This window comes from Mobula birostris, chromosome 24 (assembly GCF_030028105.1).
Source record: "Mobula birostris isolate sMobBir1 chromosome 24, sMobBir1.hap1, whole genome shotgun sequence".
In the NCBI taxonomy this organism is placed as follows: Eukaryota; Metazoa; Chordata; class Chondrichthyes; order Myliobatiformes; family Myliobatidae; genus Mobula; species Mobula birostris.
Window position 1 is genome coordinate 63,143,738 of NC_092393.1, and position 17,877 is coordinate 63,161,614.

The following is a 17,877-nucleotide window of genomic DNA, read 5'->3' on the forward strand; positions in this document are numbered from 1 at the left end:
TGAGGGGTGACCTCATTGAAACCTGTCGAATAGTGAAAGGCCTTGATAGAGTGGATGTGGAGAGGGTGTTTCCTATGGTGGGAGGGTCTAAGACCAGAGAACACAGCCTAAGAATAGAGGGTCATCCTTTTAGAAAAAAGGTGAGGAGGAATTTCTTTAGCCAGAGAGTGGTGAATCTGTGGAACTTGTTGCCACAGACAGCTGTGGAGGCCAAGTCTTTATGTATATTTAAGGCAGAGGTTGATAGATTCTTGTTTGGTCAGGGCATGAAGGGATACGGGGAGAAGGCAAAAGAGTGGGGCTGAGAGGAAAATTGGATCAGCCATGATGAAATGGTGGAGCAGACTCGATGGGCCAAATGGCCTAATTCTGCTCTTGTATCTTATGGTCTCACACCACCACGATTATTCTAAACACTGGTGCCCCACAAGGTTGCATTCTCAGCCCTCTACTCTGCTCCCTGAACACTCATGACTGCAGTCAGACTCTGCTGTAACTCCATCTGCAAGTTTGCTGACTGTAATATTGATGGGACTCGGACACCGCTGTAGATTGAACAACCACGTTTATTCACCAGACTTCCATTTTCACTTCTCCATGTCCTGACGTCATACGCACTCTGACCTTACGAATACTCACACAATACATTACATCCCCCTTCTCAAGATTTTTTCTTTTTGCAACACTGTGAATTACCAAAACAATGCCTTCTTACAGTGCAACAACCATGACAAACTAAAAAAAACTTGACTTCTTGTACTGTATTCTGCATTGTATCTTACAGCACTAACAGCAGTGTGTTTTCTTTTACTAACATAGACTAATAAACCTTTCATTTCACACCTTGGAACTTATAACATGTGTGACTTTGCCTCAAACTGTGTGAGACTGTATGTAGGTCTAGTCTCTGTATCTAGCTGGAAGTTTGACTTGTCTCCCAGACCGTGTGTGATACAACTGTGACTGTGCTTGTCCCTCATCCGTGTCAGTCTCTCGAGTGACCTCTGTGTCTTTGTGGTCTGCACCACTCTTGGTGTTGTTTGTTTCCATGTCTGTATATGTGGAAATGTCCTGTGCATCTGTACGTGGAAACTCCCTCTCGCCTGTCTTCAGCAGATGCTTCCTGTTCCTCCTGTAGACTCTTCCATCCGGCGTGCGAACTATGAAGGATGTTGGTTGCTGATGTCTGTTCACAACCACAGCTGGTTGCCAAGTGTCTCCTCTCTGTATTCTGACATTTTCACCTGTATGCAGATCTGGCAACTGTCTTCTATGTCTGTCATAGTAGCTCTTTTGCTTTATTTGCTTATACTTTTGCTTGTCATGTACTTCAGCATTACCTTCAGGAGTCAGTAGAGTTGTGTACGTTGGCAGTTTGGACTTCAGACGACATCCCAACAACAGCTGCGCAGGAGAGAATCCCACACCCTCAGTCGCTGTGTTGTGGTATTCAAGTAGAGCAATGTAAAGGTCACCTTTGCTGCTTTGCGCCTTCTTGAGCATGTTGTTGACAGTTTGTACAGTTCTCTCTGCTTGTCCATTAGACGGAGCGTGCCCTGGAATGGAAGTAACATGTTGAAATTCCCAGCTTTCTGAGAACCCTCTGAACTCACCACTGGCATACTGTGGACCACTGTCACTAATGACAATATCTGGAATACCATGTCTTGCGAACGTCGACTTCATTGCGGTAATGACACCTCGACTGGACGTGTCACCTAACTTGGTGATCTCCAGATATTTTGAATAGTGGTCCACGCAAAGCAGATATTCTGCACCATTGTAGTGAAAGAGATCTGTGTCAATCTTCTCCCATGGTCTTCCTGGTAGCAGTAGCTGTACCACAGCCCTGACCTTTTCATCATCTGGTTTTAGCCCATCAGCGCTGAGTACCTGACCTACGTATTTGATCTCTGTGGTTCTGATCTTACATTTATTTTTGTTCAGTTTTAGGTTGTACTCATGTGCTCTCTCCAGGAGCTTCCTCAGTCTCTGATCATGTTCCTCAATTGTGTCACCTCATATCAGCAAATCATCAATGACGTTGACCACCCCGTCCAGGCCTTCAATCATTTGTGCCACGGATCTCTGGAATACCTCTGATGCAGAAGAAATCCCAAAGGGTAGACGCAGAAAACAATATCTCCCTATGGGCATATTGAAAGTACATAATTTGGAACTTTCTTCATCCAGCTTGATCTGCCAGAAACCTTGATTTGCGTCTAGTACGGAAAAGTATTTTGCATTAGGCATGTGGGAGACAACCTCTTCAACCGTGAGCAGCGGATAGTGCTCTCTTTTGATGGTTTGGTTGAGATCCATGCAAATCCTCGTCTTTTTTTCTGTGACCACTGTCACCATACTATTCACCCAGTCAGTCAGTTCTATTTGTCTTCTTATGACTCCCATCTGTTCCATTCTGTGTAGCTTCTCCACTACTTGATCTCGGGGCATGCACGACTAGCGCAATAGTTGGATCAATCTGGATATGGTGTTTCCCTGGTAAACATCCTAATCCAGAAAACAAGTCATCAAAGTCTTTGAGAATGTCATTTTCTTTTTCAACACCATAGATTCGCTTCACCAGGCCTAGCTTTGTGCATGTTGCTTTGCCCAGTATTGCTGGAACATGTTACTGTACTATTTCAAACTCGATCTTGTATTGTTGACCTTTGTACACACAGGTGAGTACTCTTTTGCCCAGTGGCGCCGTCTTGTGGCCGAAATATGCAACAAGCTTGCAGGTGGATTTTCTCAATCTTCCTCTGATGTCCAGTGAGTTGAATGTTTCTGCTGACATTACATTGCACTTTGCCCCAGTGTCAAGCTTAAATATCACATTCCTCCTGTTTATTATCAGATCTTGAGTCCAATCATCTTCATCCTCCATCTCTGCATTGTCAATATTCTTGATGCATACCTCCTGTTCCACTTCAACTGTGCCAATGAACATGTCACTGTTGCCCTCACTCTGTTCCACATCATGCACTTTCCTTGCGAGCTCCTTCGATCTGCACATCTTTGCAAAGTGATTTCTTTTCTGGCATAACTTGCATGTCTGACCAAAGGCTGGACATTTTCTGTATCCATGTTTATAACCACATCTGTTGCAATTAACTTCCTTTTGATCATCCTGTGGAGCTGGCTTTGTCCTACTCTTGTCAAGTTTTCCCAGTTTTTTTATTTTGTGCACTTCAATCTCTTCATTGAGCACTTTAACCTGACGACTCGATCTCGCTGGCACGGCAAACATCAATCGCCTTTTCTAATGTAAGATCCGCCTCTCTCAATAGCCTGCCTCTCACTTGATCATCCCGTATGCCGCATACAATCCTGTCACATATTAAAGAGTCATGCAGCTGTCCGAACTCACAGCCTTTTGCCTTGTTCTTCAAATCTGTTACGTAGACGTCTATGGTCTCCGTTGGTCCTTCAGCCCTCGTGAAAAACCGGTGTCGGATGTACGGTAGGTTTTTTCTTGGTTCGCAGTAATCTTGAAACTTTTTCTTCAACACTTCAATTTTATCTTGCTCATCATCTTGGAAGACAAACGTGTTGCAAACCTTTATTGCCTCTTCTCCCGCCACATGCAGAAACGTAGCACATTGCACTTTTTCCGTCTTTTCAGCTAGGCTGCTAGCAGTGCAAAACAGCTCACGCTTCTGGATCCATATTTTCCAGCTCTCAGCAAGATTACCTCGTCGGCTTAAACTTGACGGTGGCTGTAACTGTGACACCTTTTACGTGTCTTTTCTTCCTTTTTTTTCCATGATTTCTTCTGACACCATGTAATATTGATGTGACTTGGACACCGCTGTAGATTGAACAACCACGTTTATTCACCAGACTTCCATTTTTTACTTCTCCACGTCCTGACATCATACACACTCTGACCTTACGAATACTCACACCATACATTACACTGACGATGCCACCATAATGGACCAGATTTCAAATAACAATGAGTTGGAGTAGAGGAGATAAAGTGCTTAGTGACAGGTTGTCATGACAACCTTTCCTTCAATATCAACAGAAGAGTTGCTCATTGTCTTCAGGAATGGTGTATATTGAGGTTCAGAGGGTAAAGAGCTTCACGTTTCCAGGAGTGAACATCACCAACAGTCTGTCCCATCCAACATACAGACATCATGGCCACAAACACCTCTACTTCCTCAGGAGGAAGATCCTGCCTGACAAACCATTACTCCTCATGTATGTGAAGGACGTAAGAAATAAAGTCAATTCAGTTGAACTTTTTGGCAGAAATGCACACTGCTATGTTTGGAGGAAAAAGGGGCACTGCACACCAACACCAAAACCTCATCCCAACTGTGAAGCATGGTGGAAGGAGCATCATGGTTTGGGGCTACTTTATTGGCTCAGGACCTGGACAGTTTGCAATCGTTGAGGGAACAATGAATTCAAAATTGTATCAAGTCATTTTACAGGAGAATGTCAGGGTAGCAGTCCGTCACCTGAAGCTTAATAGAAGTTGGGCAATGCAAGAAGACAATGATCTGAAAGACAAGAGTAAATCAACAACAGAATGATTTAGAAAGAAGAAAATTTGAGTCAAAGTCCTGACCTTAATCCTATAGAAATGGTGTGGAAGGACTTGAAGCAAGCAGTTCATGCAAGGAAACCACCAACATCCCAGTGTTGGAACAATTTTGTAAGGAGGAATGGCCTAAAGTTCCTCCAAGCTGATGTGCAGGACTGATCAAGTTACTGGAAATGTTTGATTGAAGTTACTGCTGTACAAGGTGGTCAGCAAAGGTTCACATACTTTTTCCAACAAATACATGTAATGTTGGATCATTTTTCTCAATAAATAAATGAACAAGTATAATGTTTTTGTGTTATTTATTAAATTGGGCTCTCTTTATCTAGTTTTAGGACTTACATAAAGACCTGATCACGTTTTAAGTTATATTTATGCAGGAACAGAGAAAATTCTACAGGGTTCACAAGCTTTCTATTACCATTATACTCTTTTCTCTCTCCATCAGGCAGGAGATACAAAAACCTGAAAGCATGTACCAGACTCAAGGACACCTTCTATCTCATCACTGTCAGACTCTTGACCTCACATTCTACCTTGTATTATCTTGCACTTTACTGCCATTGCAATCTTTCAGTAGCTTTTACAGTTTATTCTGCATTGTTATTGTTTTACCTCAATGCACTGTGTAATGATTTGATCTGTATGAAGAGTATGCCAGACAAGCTTATCACTCAGAATTGGTACATGTGGCAATAATAAACCAACATCAATACTGTGGACTTGAACGTCTAGGTCTCTCTGTGCTCGGTAAACATTAACAATTTGGATACAAGTGTAGGAGGTACGAGACTATAATTCGATAGTGAGGAGGATAGGGTTAGGTTGCAGAATGAGAGGTAGCATAGACACAGGCCCTTCAGCCCATCAAGTCTGTGCCAATTATCAACCACCCCTTTTACACCAATCCTATATCAACACATTTTTTATTTTCCTCCAATTCATCTCATCTTCCCAAAGACAAATTAACTCCAGAGACAAATTAACCAACCCATCCATATTCATTGGGATGTGGGATGAAACTGGAGCACCCAGGGGAAAACCCAGCTGGTCACAGGAAGTACATACAAACACTGCAGACAGACCTGAGGTGAAGATTAGACCCTGTTTTACAGAGCAGTGAGGCAGCACCTCCATCAGCTGTACCACTGTCACTTGGTAAAATGGTTAACTTGATCAGTTGGTATATTGTACAAAAGGATGGTAAATGTCATTTAATCCTGGTGACTATGAGGTGATCCACTTTGGGGGTCAACTAAGGGTAGAATATCACAAATGATAAAATGCTAGAGAGTACAGAGGAACAGAGGACCCTTGCTGTTGAAATCCAATTGTCAAGGATGCAACACAAATAGATGTTACAACATAGACTATAGCACAGTACAGGCCCTTTGGCCCACAATGTACTGCTGACTTTTCAACCTTCTCTAAGATAGAGTCTTAAAATACTACAGGGCAGTAACAGGTTCTTCAGCCCATCTAGTCCATGTTGATCTAGTTCACATTGACCTCCACCCAGACCATAGCCCTCCACACCCCCCATACGTGTATCTATCTAAATTTCTCAAATGTTGAAATTGAACCTAAACCAACCACCTCCTCTGTCATCTACCAAACCCTTCCCTCCCACGACTCTCCAATTTCCTATCATAAGAGTTTGTTAAATACTCCCAACGTATTTGCCTCCACCACCAATCCATGTCAGTGCGTTCCATGTACCCAGCCCAGTCTGCACCAAACCCTGTCCATGTACCCAGCCCAGTCTGCACCAACCCGTCCATACACCCAGCCCAGTCTGCACCAACCCCCGTCCATACACCCAGCCCTGACTACACCAACCCCCGTCCATACACCCAGCCCTGACTACACCAACCCCTGACTATACACCCAGCCCTGACTACACCAACCCCTGTCCATACACCCAGCCCTGACTACACCAACCCCTGTCCATACACCCAGCCCTGACTACACCAACCCCTGACTATACACCCAGCCCTGACTACACCAACCCCTGACTATACACCCAGCCCTGACTACACCAACCCCTGTCCATACACCCAGCCCTGACTACACCAACCCCTGTCCATGTACCCAGCCCAGTCTGCACCAACCCCTGTCCATACACCCAGCCCAGTCTGCACCAACCCCTGTCCATACACCCAGCCCAGTCTGCACCAACCCCTGTCCATACACCCAGCCCTGACTACACCAACCCCTGTCCATGTACCCAGCCCAGTCTGCACCAACCCCTGACTATACACCCAGCCCTGACTACACCAACCCCTGACTATACACCCAGCCCTGACTACACCAACCCCCGTCCATACACCCAGCCCTGACTACACCAACCCCTGTCCATACACCCAGCCCTGACTACACCAACCCCTGTCCATGTACCCAGCCCAGTCTGCACCAACCCCTGTCCATACACCCAGCCCTGACTACACCAACCCCTGACTATACACCCAGCCCTGACTACACCAACCCCTGTCCATGTACCCAGCCCTGACTACACCAACCCGACTATACACCCAGCCCAGTCTGCACCAACCCCTGTCCATGTACCCAGCCCAGTCTGCACCAACCCCTGTCCATGTACCCAGCCCTGAGTACACCAACCCCTGTCCATGTACCCAGCCCAGTCTGCACCAACCCCTGTCCATGTACCCAGCCCAGTCTGCACCAACCCCTGTCCATACACCCAGCCCTGACTACACCAACCCCTGTCCATGTACCCAGCCCAGTCTGCACCAACCCCTGTCCATACACCCAGCCCTGACTACACCAACCCCTGACTATACACCCAGCCCTGACTACACCAACCCCTGTCCATGTACCCAGCCCTGACTACACCAACCCCTGACTATACACCCAGCCCAGTCTGCACCAACCCCTGTCCATGTACCCAGCCCAGTCTGCACCAACCCCTGTCCATGTACCCAGCCCTGAGTACACCAACCCCTGTCCATGTACCCAGCCCAGTCTGCACCAACCCCTGTCCATACACCCAGCCCTGACTACACCAACCCGTCCATACACCCAGCCCTGACTACACCAACCCCTGTCCATACACCCAGCCCTGACTACACCAACCCCTGTCCATACACCCAGCCGACTACACCAACCCGTCCATACACCCAGCCCTGACTACACCACCCCGTCCATACACCCAGCCCTGACTACACCAACCCCTGTCCATACACCCAGCCCTGACTACACCAACCCCTGTCCATACACCCAGCCCAGTCTGCACCAACCCCTGTCCATACACCCAGCCCTGACTACACCAACCCCTGTCCATACACCCAGCCCTGACTACACCAAACCCCGTCCATACATCCAGCCCTGACTACACCAACCCCTGTCCATGCACCCAGCCCTGACTACACCAACCCCTGACTACACCAACCCCTGTCCATACACCCAGCCCTGACTACACCAACCCTGTCCATACACCCAGCCCTGACTACACCAAACCCCGTCCATACACCCAGCCCTGACTACACCAACCCCTGTCCATACACCCAGCCCTGACTACACCAACCCCTGACTACACCAACCCCTGTCCATACACCCAGCCCTGACTACACCAACCCGTCCATACACCCAGCCCTGACTACACCAACCCGTCCATACACCCAGCCCTGACTACACCAACCCCTGTCCATACACCCAGCCCTGACTACACCAACCCGTCCATACACCCAGCCCTGACTACACCAACCCCTGACTACACCAACCCCTGTCCATACACCCAGCCCTGACTACACCAACCCTGTCCATACACCCAGCCCTGACTACACCAAACCCCGTCCATACACCCAGCCCTGACTACACCAACCCCTGTCCATACACCCAGCCCTGACTACACCAACCCCTGTCCATACACCCAGCCCTGACTACACCAACCCGTCCATACACCCAGCCCTGACTACACCAACCCGTCCATACACCCAGCCCTGACTACACCAACCCCTGTCCATACACCCAGCCCTGACTACACCAACCCCTGTCCATACACCCAGCCCTGACTACACCAACCCCTGTCCATACACCCAGCCCTGACTACACCAACCCCTGTCCATACACCCAGCCCTGACTACACCAACCCCTGTCCATACACCCAGCCCAGTCTGCACCAACCCCTGTCCATATACCCAGCCCTGACTACACCAACCCCTGTCCATACACCCAGCCCTGACAAAGTGTTCCATGCACTCTCTGTCAGTGTGTTCCATGCACCCAGAGAGTGTACAAAAATTACTTCTGACATCCCCGCCATACTTTCCTCCAATACCTTAAAATTATGACCTCTTGTACTGGCGATTTCTAACCTGGGGAAAAATCTCCTCTAAATGACAACCTTTTTGTACAGCTGTAACACCCAGTACCTTCACTGCCACAGGAAAATGTGCCAAATTCCTTCTCCACCACCCTGTCTGTCTGTATCCCCTTTCCGAGAACTACATATCAACACCCGAGGTCTCCTGGATCTACAACATTCCCAAACCCTGCCATGCATTGCCCTGGTTTAACTTCCCAAAAGAAGCCAATTGGCATGTGTCGTTTCAGCAGGAAGAGATGGGAACATTACCCATGAATAGTTCCTGGGATTCAGGTCAACGTCAAGAGGCCCAATCTCTTCAAAGTTTCCAAATCCACAGCCGGAGCCTCCCGGTCCACCCTGCAGGGGGAGGAGAGGGAGATTTACTATCTGAACCGGCCATCTACTGTGCCCAGGACCCTGCTGTCCATGGGAATATCCAAACAGGAGAGGCCATTCCACCCTTCAAAGCTGCTCCACCAGTCAATAAAATCACCGCTGATGCAATATGCCAATCCATTCTCATGACTCTCTGTTTTTACACTCATTCAGTGATGATCTCCACTGCCCATGGCATGGAACCCCCCAAGTGTCACACCCTCCAAGGCAGGACATCTCTCCCTTTTTCAACCCTCCCCTTGTCCCGAACCCCAACGCAACAACCACCCCCTCTGAAGAACTGCCTGTCACAGATCTCCTCTCCTTGTTTGGACCGCAGGATGCTCCACCCAATCTCTCACCACACGATATTATTGTCCCAGGAATCAGACTAGTGAACAACTGGCACCCATCCTGATGTGAGAGTGCCAAAAAGTTCAGCATAGCCTTTCCCCCACTCGTCCCCATCCGTAACCCTCATCCCCGTCCTTACCCCTCATTCCCCCACTCATCCCCGTCTCTAGCCCTCATTCCTCCACTCATCCCAATCCTTACCCCTCATTCCCCCACATCCCCACCTGTACCCCTCATTCCCGCACTCATCCCCACCCGTACCCATCATTCCCCCACTCATCCCCATCTGTACCCCTCATTCCCCCACTCATCCCAATCCTTACCCCTCATTCCCCCACTCATCCCAATCCTTACCCCTCATTCCCCCACCCATCCCAATCTGTACTCCTCATTCCCCCACTCATCCCCATCCTTACCCCTCATTCCCCCACTCATCCTCATCTGTACCCCTCATCCCTGTCCTTACCCCTCATTCCCCCACTCATCCCCGTCTGTACCCCTCATCCCCGTCCTTACCCCTCATTCCCCCACTCATCACCGTCTGTACCCCTCATCCCCGTCCTTACCCATTACCCCACTCATCCCCATCCGTACCCCTCATTCCCCCCACTCATCCCCATCTGTACCCCTCATCCCCATCCTTATCCCTCATTACCCCACTCATCCCCATCTGTACCCCTCATTCCCCCACTCATCCCCACCCGTACCCCTCATTCCCCACTCATCCCCATCCTTACCCCTCATTCCCCCAGTTATCCCAATCCGTACCCCTCATTACCCCACCCATCCCCATCCGTACCCCTCATTCCCTCACTCATCCCAATCCTTACCCCTCATTCCCCCACTTATCCCAATCCGTACTCCTCACTCCCCCACTCATCCCCGTCCTTACCCCTCATTCCCCCACTCATTCCCATCTGTACCCCTCATTCCCCCACTCATCCCCATCCATACCCCTCATTCCCCTACTCATCCCCATCCGTATCCCTCGCTCCCCCACTCATCCCCATCCATACCCCTCATTCCCCCACTCATCCCCGTCTGTACCCCTCATTCCCCTACTCATCCCCATCCGTATCCCTCGCTCCCCCACTCATCCCCCTGTACCCCTCACTCCCCCCCATCCTTACCCCTCACTCCCCCACTCATCCCCGTCTGCACCCCTCATTCCCTCACTCATCCCAATTCTTACCCCTCATTCCCCCACTCATCGCCATCTGTATCCCTCACTCTCCCACTCATCCCCGTCTGTACCCCTCACTCCCCCACTCATCCCCACCCGTACCCCTCATTCCCCACTCATCCCCATCCGTACCCCTCATTCCCCACTCATCCCCGTCTGCACCCCTCATTCCCTCACTCATCCCAATTCTTACCCCTCATTCCCCCACTCATTCCCGTCTGCACCTCTCATTCCCCCACTCATCCCCGTCTGTACCCCTCATTCCCCACTCATCCCAATCCTTACCCCTCATTCCCCACTCATCCCCATCCTTACCCCTCATTCCCTCACTCATCCCCATCCTTACCCCTCATTCCCTCACTCATCCCCATCCTTACCCCTCATTCCCTCACTCATCCCAATCCTTACCCCTCATTCCCTCACTCATCCCAATCCTTACCCCTCATTCCCCACTCATCCCCATCCTTACCCCTCATTCCCTCACTCATCCCCATCCTTACCCCTCATTCCCTCACTCATCCCCATCCTTACCCCTCATTCCCTCACTCATCCCAATCCTTACCCCTCATTCCCCACTCATCCCAATCCTTACCTCTCATTCCCCACTCATCCCCATCCTTACCCCTCATTCCCTCACTCATCCCAATCCTTACCCCTCATTCCCTCACTCATCCCAATCCTTACCCCTCATTCCCCACTCATCCCCATCCTTACCCCTCATTCCCCACTCATCCCAATCCTTACCTCTCATTCCCCACTCATCCCCATCCTTACCCCTCATTCCCCACTCATCCCAATCCTTACCCCTCATCCCAATCCTTACCTCTCATTCCCCACTCATCCCCATCCTTACCCCTCATCCCAATCCTTACCTCTCATTCCCCCACTCATCCCCATCCTCACTCCTCATCCCACTCCCTACCCCCATTTCCTCTGTCCTCCCCTCGGCGGGGCGTACCTGGAGCCAGAGGACGAGCGGCGCGGACGAGTTACCGGCCGCCTCCCTCTCCGAGTAGAAGAGCCACCAGAAGAGCCGGGCACCTTCCCGAACCGACACGTACCCCCAGTCCTGCCGCGCGCCGCTCGTCGCCGCGCCTGCGCGCCAACACAAAACAGCCGTCAGCGCGTGCGCCGGGAGCGAGCTCATCGCGCAGCCAATGCACGCGCCGCACCGAATTCAAGTACGGGGAAGTTTCCGCTTCCTCCAGCGGGACATTCCCGGGGTCAAGGCGGGTTCTGGGGTTCGGGGACCCGTCCTGGCGAACCAGGGGATCGGTCCCGCGTGCTGGGGATCCCGAAAGCGTGGGGACCTTCCCGGGGTCGGAGACGGGACCCGGTGAGGGTGGAGTGGGTTCCCGGACGTCCGAGGTTACAGCTGGTCAGGGGTGCGCTCCCGGGTGTTGGGGGTTCGAATGACAGAGGGTGTTCCGGGGTGCGTGATCGGCCCAAGCGGGTGATACCGGCTGGGATTCAAGGCAGTCGAAGGGTCCCGGTGAGGGCGGGTGAGGGTTCGGGGTTCCCTGGCGGGTGAGGAGGGATTCCCGGGGTCACTAACCGAGCAGCAACGCTTCGGACACAAGCATCAACACCATTCGCAGTCGTCCCATCTCGGCACCGTGATTCGATGTCCTGATTTGTCTCGACTCGGCTTGCCCTGTCCCGTTTGTCTCCACCCCTTCCCTTCTCTCTCCGCCCCCTACACTCCTCCCTGTCTCTAAATTCCTCACGCCCGGGCTTCTAACACCCTTCTCTTCCCCCTAGCTGTGAAGCCATCTCCTTTCACTCACCTCGTGTCTGTTGCCTCCCTACTCCACTCCCCGTGTTTGCACCCCCCCCGAATCCTCCCTGAGTCTGTAAAACCTCTGCACTCCCTCCCTCTGTACCCTCCCTGAGTCTGTAAAACCTCTACACTCCCTCCCTGAGTCTATAAAACCTCTACACCCCCTCCATGTCCCTCTGTACCCTCCCTGAGTCAGTAAAACCTCTACACCCCCTCCCTGAGTCCCTCTGTACCTCAGAGTCTGTAAAACCTCTACACCCCTTCCCTGAGTCCCTCTGTACCTCAGAGTCTGTAAAACCTCTACACAACCTCCCTGTGTCCCTCTGTACCCTCCCTGAGTCTGTAAAACCTCTACACCCCTTCCCTGAGTCCCTCTGTACCTCAGAGTCTGTAAAACCTCTACACAACCTCCCTGTGTCCCTCTGTACCCTCCCTGAGTCTGTAAAACCTCTACATCTCCTCCATGTGTCCCTCTGTACCCTCCCTGAGTCTGTAAAACCTCTACACCCCCTCCCTGAGTCCCTCTGTACCCTCCCTGAGTCTGTAAAACCTCTACATCTCCTCCATGTGTCCCTCTGTACCCTCCCTGAGTCTGTAAAACCTCTACACTCCCTCCCTGAGTCCCTCTGTACCCTCCCTGAGTCTGTAAAACCTCTAACCCTCCCTATGCCTGTAGACCCCCCATACTTACCCCTTCCCCACCCCATGTCTGTTGCCCTATCTCCCCTAAACCCTTCTTGTAAAGTTTAATGGAAGTTAGCAGACCAACGTGAGGTGCATTACTGCCACAAAGTGAGTTGGAGTGTTGAACAAAGAGACAGGAAGAATATCTACTGAATTTCCCTGTCAAAAAAAAACCCAAATACACTATCAAAAAATCTCAAACAAGAGAAAACCTGCAGATGCTGGAAATCTGCCGGAGGAACTCAGCAGGCCAGGCAGCATCTATGGAAAAAAGCACAGCTGACGTTTTGGGCTAAAACCCTTCAACAAGAGGTATTTAAATTATTACAAGTAGTAGGGTGTGGACATCTTGTTCTCAGTGCCCTGACCGATGAAGGCCAGTGGACCAGCGTCTTATTCACCCCGTCTGCCTGTGCCGTCACTGTCAATGTGACTTCTGTTGCGTGAAAACATCTCCATCAAATGAAAGGGTTTTACTGAGTGCTCCCAGCTCCCGATTCACCAGAATGAGAATGCAGTTACAGAAATTCTCGGTATCCCTGATGCTAGCCTTGAATCCTTTAGTGTTCAAACCTAATCTTGAGTCCCAGTCACCAGTTTGAAGTTATTGCACAACCACGATAAAATCATTTAGTGCTCATAATCCGCCTTCATCTGATGTACTTGTGAAAGAAGAATTCTTGGAGAATATTGGAACTGTAGGCAGATTGAAATCTGTATCAGGGTTCTTTGTACACACAGCAAACAAAGCCAATACTAACATTTGCTATAATCTCACCTTTTAAAAAACATAATTCAGAACATTGCTTTGCTGACTGTTTATTTCCCTTCGTAAATGACCTGTGACCTGCTGACATCCTTAAACATTTTGTGTGTGTTGCCTCTGAGTATATCCTGTCATAATCTTATTGCTTATATCAGGTCGCCTCTCAGCCTTTGATATTTCAGAGAGAATAGCCCAAGTTTGTCCAACCTTGTGGTTGGAAAAAGTTAGATTAATCTTGGAATAGATTAAAGGGTTGACACACCATTGTGGGCTGAATGGCCTGTACTGTATGGCAGTGTTCCATGTTATAACCTTCCTAGAGAGATAAAATGTCAGTGGGTCCTCACCAGCGGAATGTTCAGAGGGGAGGGCACCATCAGAGGGGCTGACTGGTAAAACCAGGGAGAGTATGACGTGAGGACAGTTTAGAGTAGGACAGAATGAAGTGGGGACAATTTAGAGTGGGGCAGTATGATGTGAGGACAATTTAGAGTGGGACAGTATGACGTGAGGACAGTTTAGAGTGGGACAGAATGAAGTGAGGACAGTTTAGAGTGGGACAGAATGAAGTGAGGACAATTTAGAGTGGGACAGAATGAAATCAGGACAATTTAGAGTGGGACAGTATGAAGTGAGGACAATTTAGAGTGGGACAGTATGAAGTGAGGACAATTTGGGGTGGGACAGTATGACGTGAGGACAATTTAGAGTGGGGCAGTATGACGTGAGGACAGTTTAGAGTGGGACAGAATGAAGGGACAGTTTAGAGTGGGACAGTATGACGTGAAGACAATTTAGAGTGGGACAGAATGAAGTGAGGACAGTTTAGAGTAGGACAGAATGAAGTGAGGACAATTTAGAGTGGGACAGTATGAAATGAGGACAATTTAGAGTGGGACAGTATGAAGTGAGGACAATTTAGGGTGGGACAGTATGACGTGAGGACAATTTAGAGTGGGGCAGTATGACGTGAGGACAGTTTAGAGTGGGACAGAATGAAGGGACAGTTTAGAGTGGGACAGTATGACGTGAAGACAGTTTAGAGTGGGACAGAATGAAGTGAGGACAGTTTAGAGTAGGACAGAATGAAGTGAGGACAATTTAGAGTGGGACAGTATGAAGTGAGGACAATTTAGAGTGGGACAGGATGAAGTGAGGACAATTTAGAGTGGGACAGTGTGAAGTGAGGACAATTTAGAGTGGGGTAGAATGAAGTGAGGACAATTTAGAGCGGGGTAGAATGAAGTGAGGACAATTTAGAGCGGGGCAGAATGAAGTGAGGACAATTTAGAGTGGTGTAGTATGAAGTGAGGACAATTTAGAGGTGGGCAGAATGAAGTGAGGACAATTTAGAGTGGGGTAGAATGAAGTGAGGACAATTTAGAGTGGGGTAGAATGAAGTGAGGACAATTTAGAGCGGGGCAGAATGAAGTGAGGATAATTTAGAGTGGTGTAGTATGAAGTGAGGACAATTTAGAGGTGGGCAGAATGAAGTGAGGGCAATTTAGAGTGGGACAGAATGAAGTGAGGACAATTTAGAGTGGGACAGAATGAAGTGAGGAGAATTTAGAGTGGGACAGTATGAAGTGAGGATAATTTAGAGTGGGACAGTATGACGTGAGGACAGTTTAGAGTGGGACAGAATGAAGTGAGGACAATTTACTGGAACACCAGAATGATTACTAGGAGGAATCTGGAATAAGAATTCCAGAATGCTGATTACTTGACGTTGTTGAGTCTACAACATGAGAGATAAGACATGCTTCCTTGAGGTTTACTTGGAAAACAGGGAGATCAGAGTGGGGGTGGGATGGAGAATTAAAGAGACAGATCACCTTCCCCAGTGGACTGAGGTCCCTCAATCTTGGTTGGTTTGTCCATTCAGGAGGAGAGCTCGGTGTGGGCAGCAGGAGTGGGAGATATACATGTGAATCATTGCTCCAGCAGCGGGGAACACAAAGCTGGGCTGGATATAGTTCCATAGAACCATAGAACCATAGAAACTACAGCACAGAAACAGGCCTTTTGGCCCTTCTTGGCTGTGCTGTGCTGAACCATTTTCTGCCTAGTCCCACTGACCTGCACACGGACCATATCCCTCTATACACCTCCCATCCATGTATCTGTCCAATTTATTCTTAAATGTTAAAAAAGAACCCGCATTTACCACCTCGTCTGGCAGCTCATTCCATACTCCCACCACTCTCTGTGTGAAGAAGCCCCCCCCCCATGTTCCCTTTAAACTTTTCCCCCCTCACCCTTAACCCATGTCCTCTGGTTTTTTTCTCCCCTTGCCTCAGTGAAAAAAGCCTGCTTGCATTCACTCTATCTATACCCATCATAATTTTATATACCTCTATCAAATCTCCCCTCATTCTTCTACGCTCCAGGGAATAAAGTCCTAACCTATTCAACCTTTCTCTGTAACTGAGTTTCTCAAGTCCCGGCAACATCCTTGTAAACCTTCTCTGCACTCTTTCAACCTTATTTATATCCTTCCTGTAAGTTGGTGACCAAAACTGAACACAATATTCCAGACAACACACATAAAAGTTGCTGGTGAACGCAGCAGGCCAGGCAGCATCTCTAGGAAGAGGTACAGTCGACGTTTCAGGCCGAGACCCTTCGTCAGGACTAACTGAAGGAAGAGTGAGTAAGGGATTTGAAAGTGGGAGGGGGAGGGGGAGATCCAAAATGATAGGAGAAGACAGGAGGGGGAGGGATAGAGCCAAGAGCTGGACAGGTGATAGGCAAAAGGGATACGAGAGGATCATGGGACAGGAGGTCCGGGAAGAAAGACGGGGGGGGGGACCCAGAGGATGGGCAAGAGGTATATTCAGAGGGACAGAGGGAGAAAAAGGAGAGTGAGAGAAAGAATGTGTGCATAAAAACGAGTAACAGATGGGGTACGAGGGGGAGGTGGGGCCTTAGCGGAAGTTAGAGAAGTCGATGTTCATGCCACCAGGTTGGAGGCTACCCAGACGGAATATAAGGTGTTGTTCCTCCAACCTGAGTGTGGCTTCATCTTTACAGTAGAGGAGGCGGTGGATAGACATGTCAGAATGGGAATGGGATGTGGAATTAAAATGTGTGGCCACTGGGAGATCCTGCTTTCTCTGGCGGACAGAGCGTAGGTGTTCAGCAAAGCAGTCTCCCAGTCTGCATCGGGTCTCACCAATATATAAAAGGCCACATCAGGAGCACCGGACGCAGTATATCACCCCAGTCGACTCACAGGTGAAGTGTTGCCTCACCTGGAAGGACTGTTTGGGGCCTTGAATGGTGGTAAGGGAGGAAGTGTAAGGGCATGTGTAGCACTTGTTCCGCTTACACGGATAAGTGCCAGGAGGGAGATCAGTGGGGAGGGATGGGGGGGACGAATGGACAAGGGAGTTGTGTAGGGAGCGATCCCTGCAGAACGCAGGGGGGGGGGGGAGGGAAAGATGTGCTTAGTGGTGGGATCCCGTTGGAGGTGGCGGAAGTTACAGAGAATAATATGTTGGACCCGGAGGCTGGTGGGGTGGTAGGTGAGGACCAGGGGAACCCTATTCCCAGTGGGATGGCGAGAGGATGGAGTGAGAGCAGATGTACGTGAAATGGGGGAGATGTGTTTAAGAGCAGAGTTGATAGTGGAGGAAGGGAAGCCCCTTTCTTTAAAAAACTCCAGATTCGGCCTCACCAATGCCTTATACAACCTCATCATAACATTCCAGCTCTTATACTCAACACTTTGATTAATAAAGGCCAATGTACCAAAAGCTCTCTTTACGACCCTATCTACCTGTGACGACACTTTTAGGGAATTTTGTATCTGTATTCCCAGATCCCTCTGTTCCACTGCAATCCT

The 17,877-nt window shown here is 49.4% G+C and overlaps 1 protein-coding gene across 1 annotated transcript in view; it reads right to left on the reverse strand.

Annotated features, from left to right (window-relative positions):
- The window catches only part of scpep1 (serine carboxypeptidase 1), a 47,958-nt gene extending 35,489 nt beyond the window's left edge, over positions 1-12,469 (reverse strand). Inside the window, exons 1-3 of the mRNA XM_072242497.1 lie at positions 12,356-12,469; positions 11,759-11,895; positions 9,156-9,245 (exon numbers count right to left, since the gene is read on the reverse strand). Coding sequence (XP_072098598.1) covers positions 9,156-9,245; positions 11,759-11,895; positions 12,356-12,407 — 279 coding nt within the window. The 5' untranslated portion in view covers positions 12,408-12,469. The remainder of the gene's footprint in view (positions 1-9,155; positions 9,246-11,758; positions 11,896-12,355) is intronic.
- Between the last annotated feature and the right edge of the window lie 5,408 nt (positions 12,470-17,877).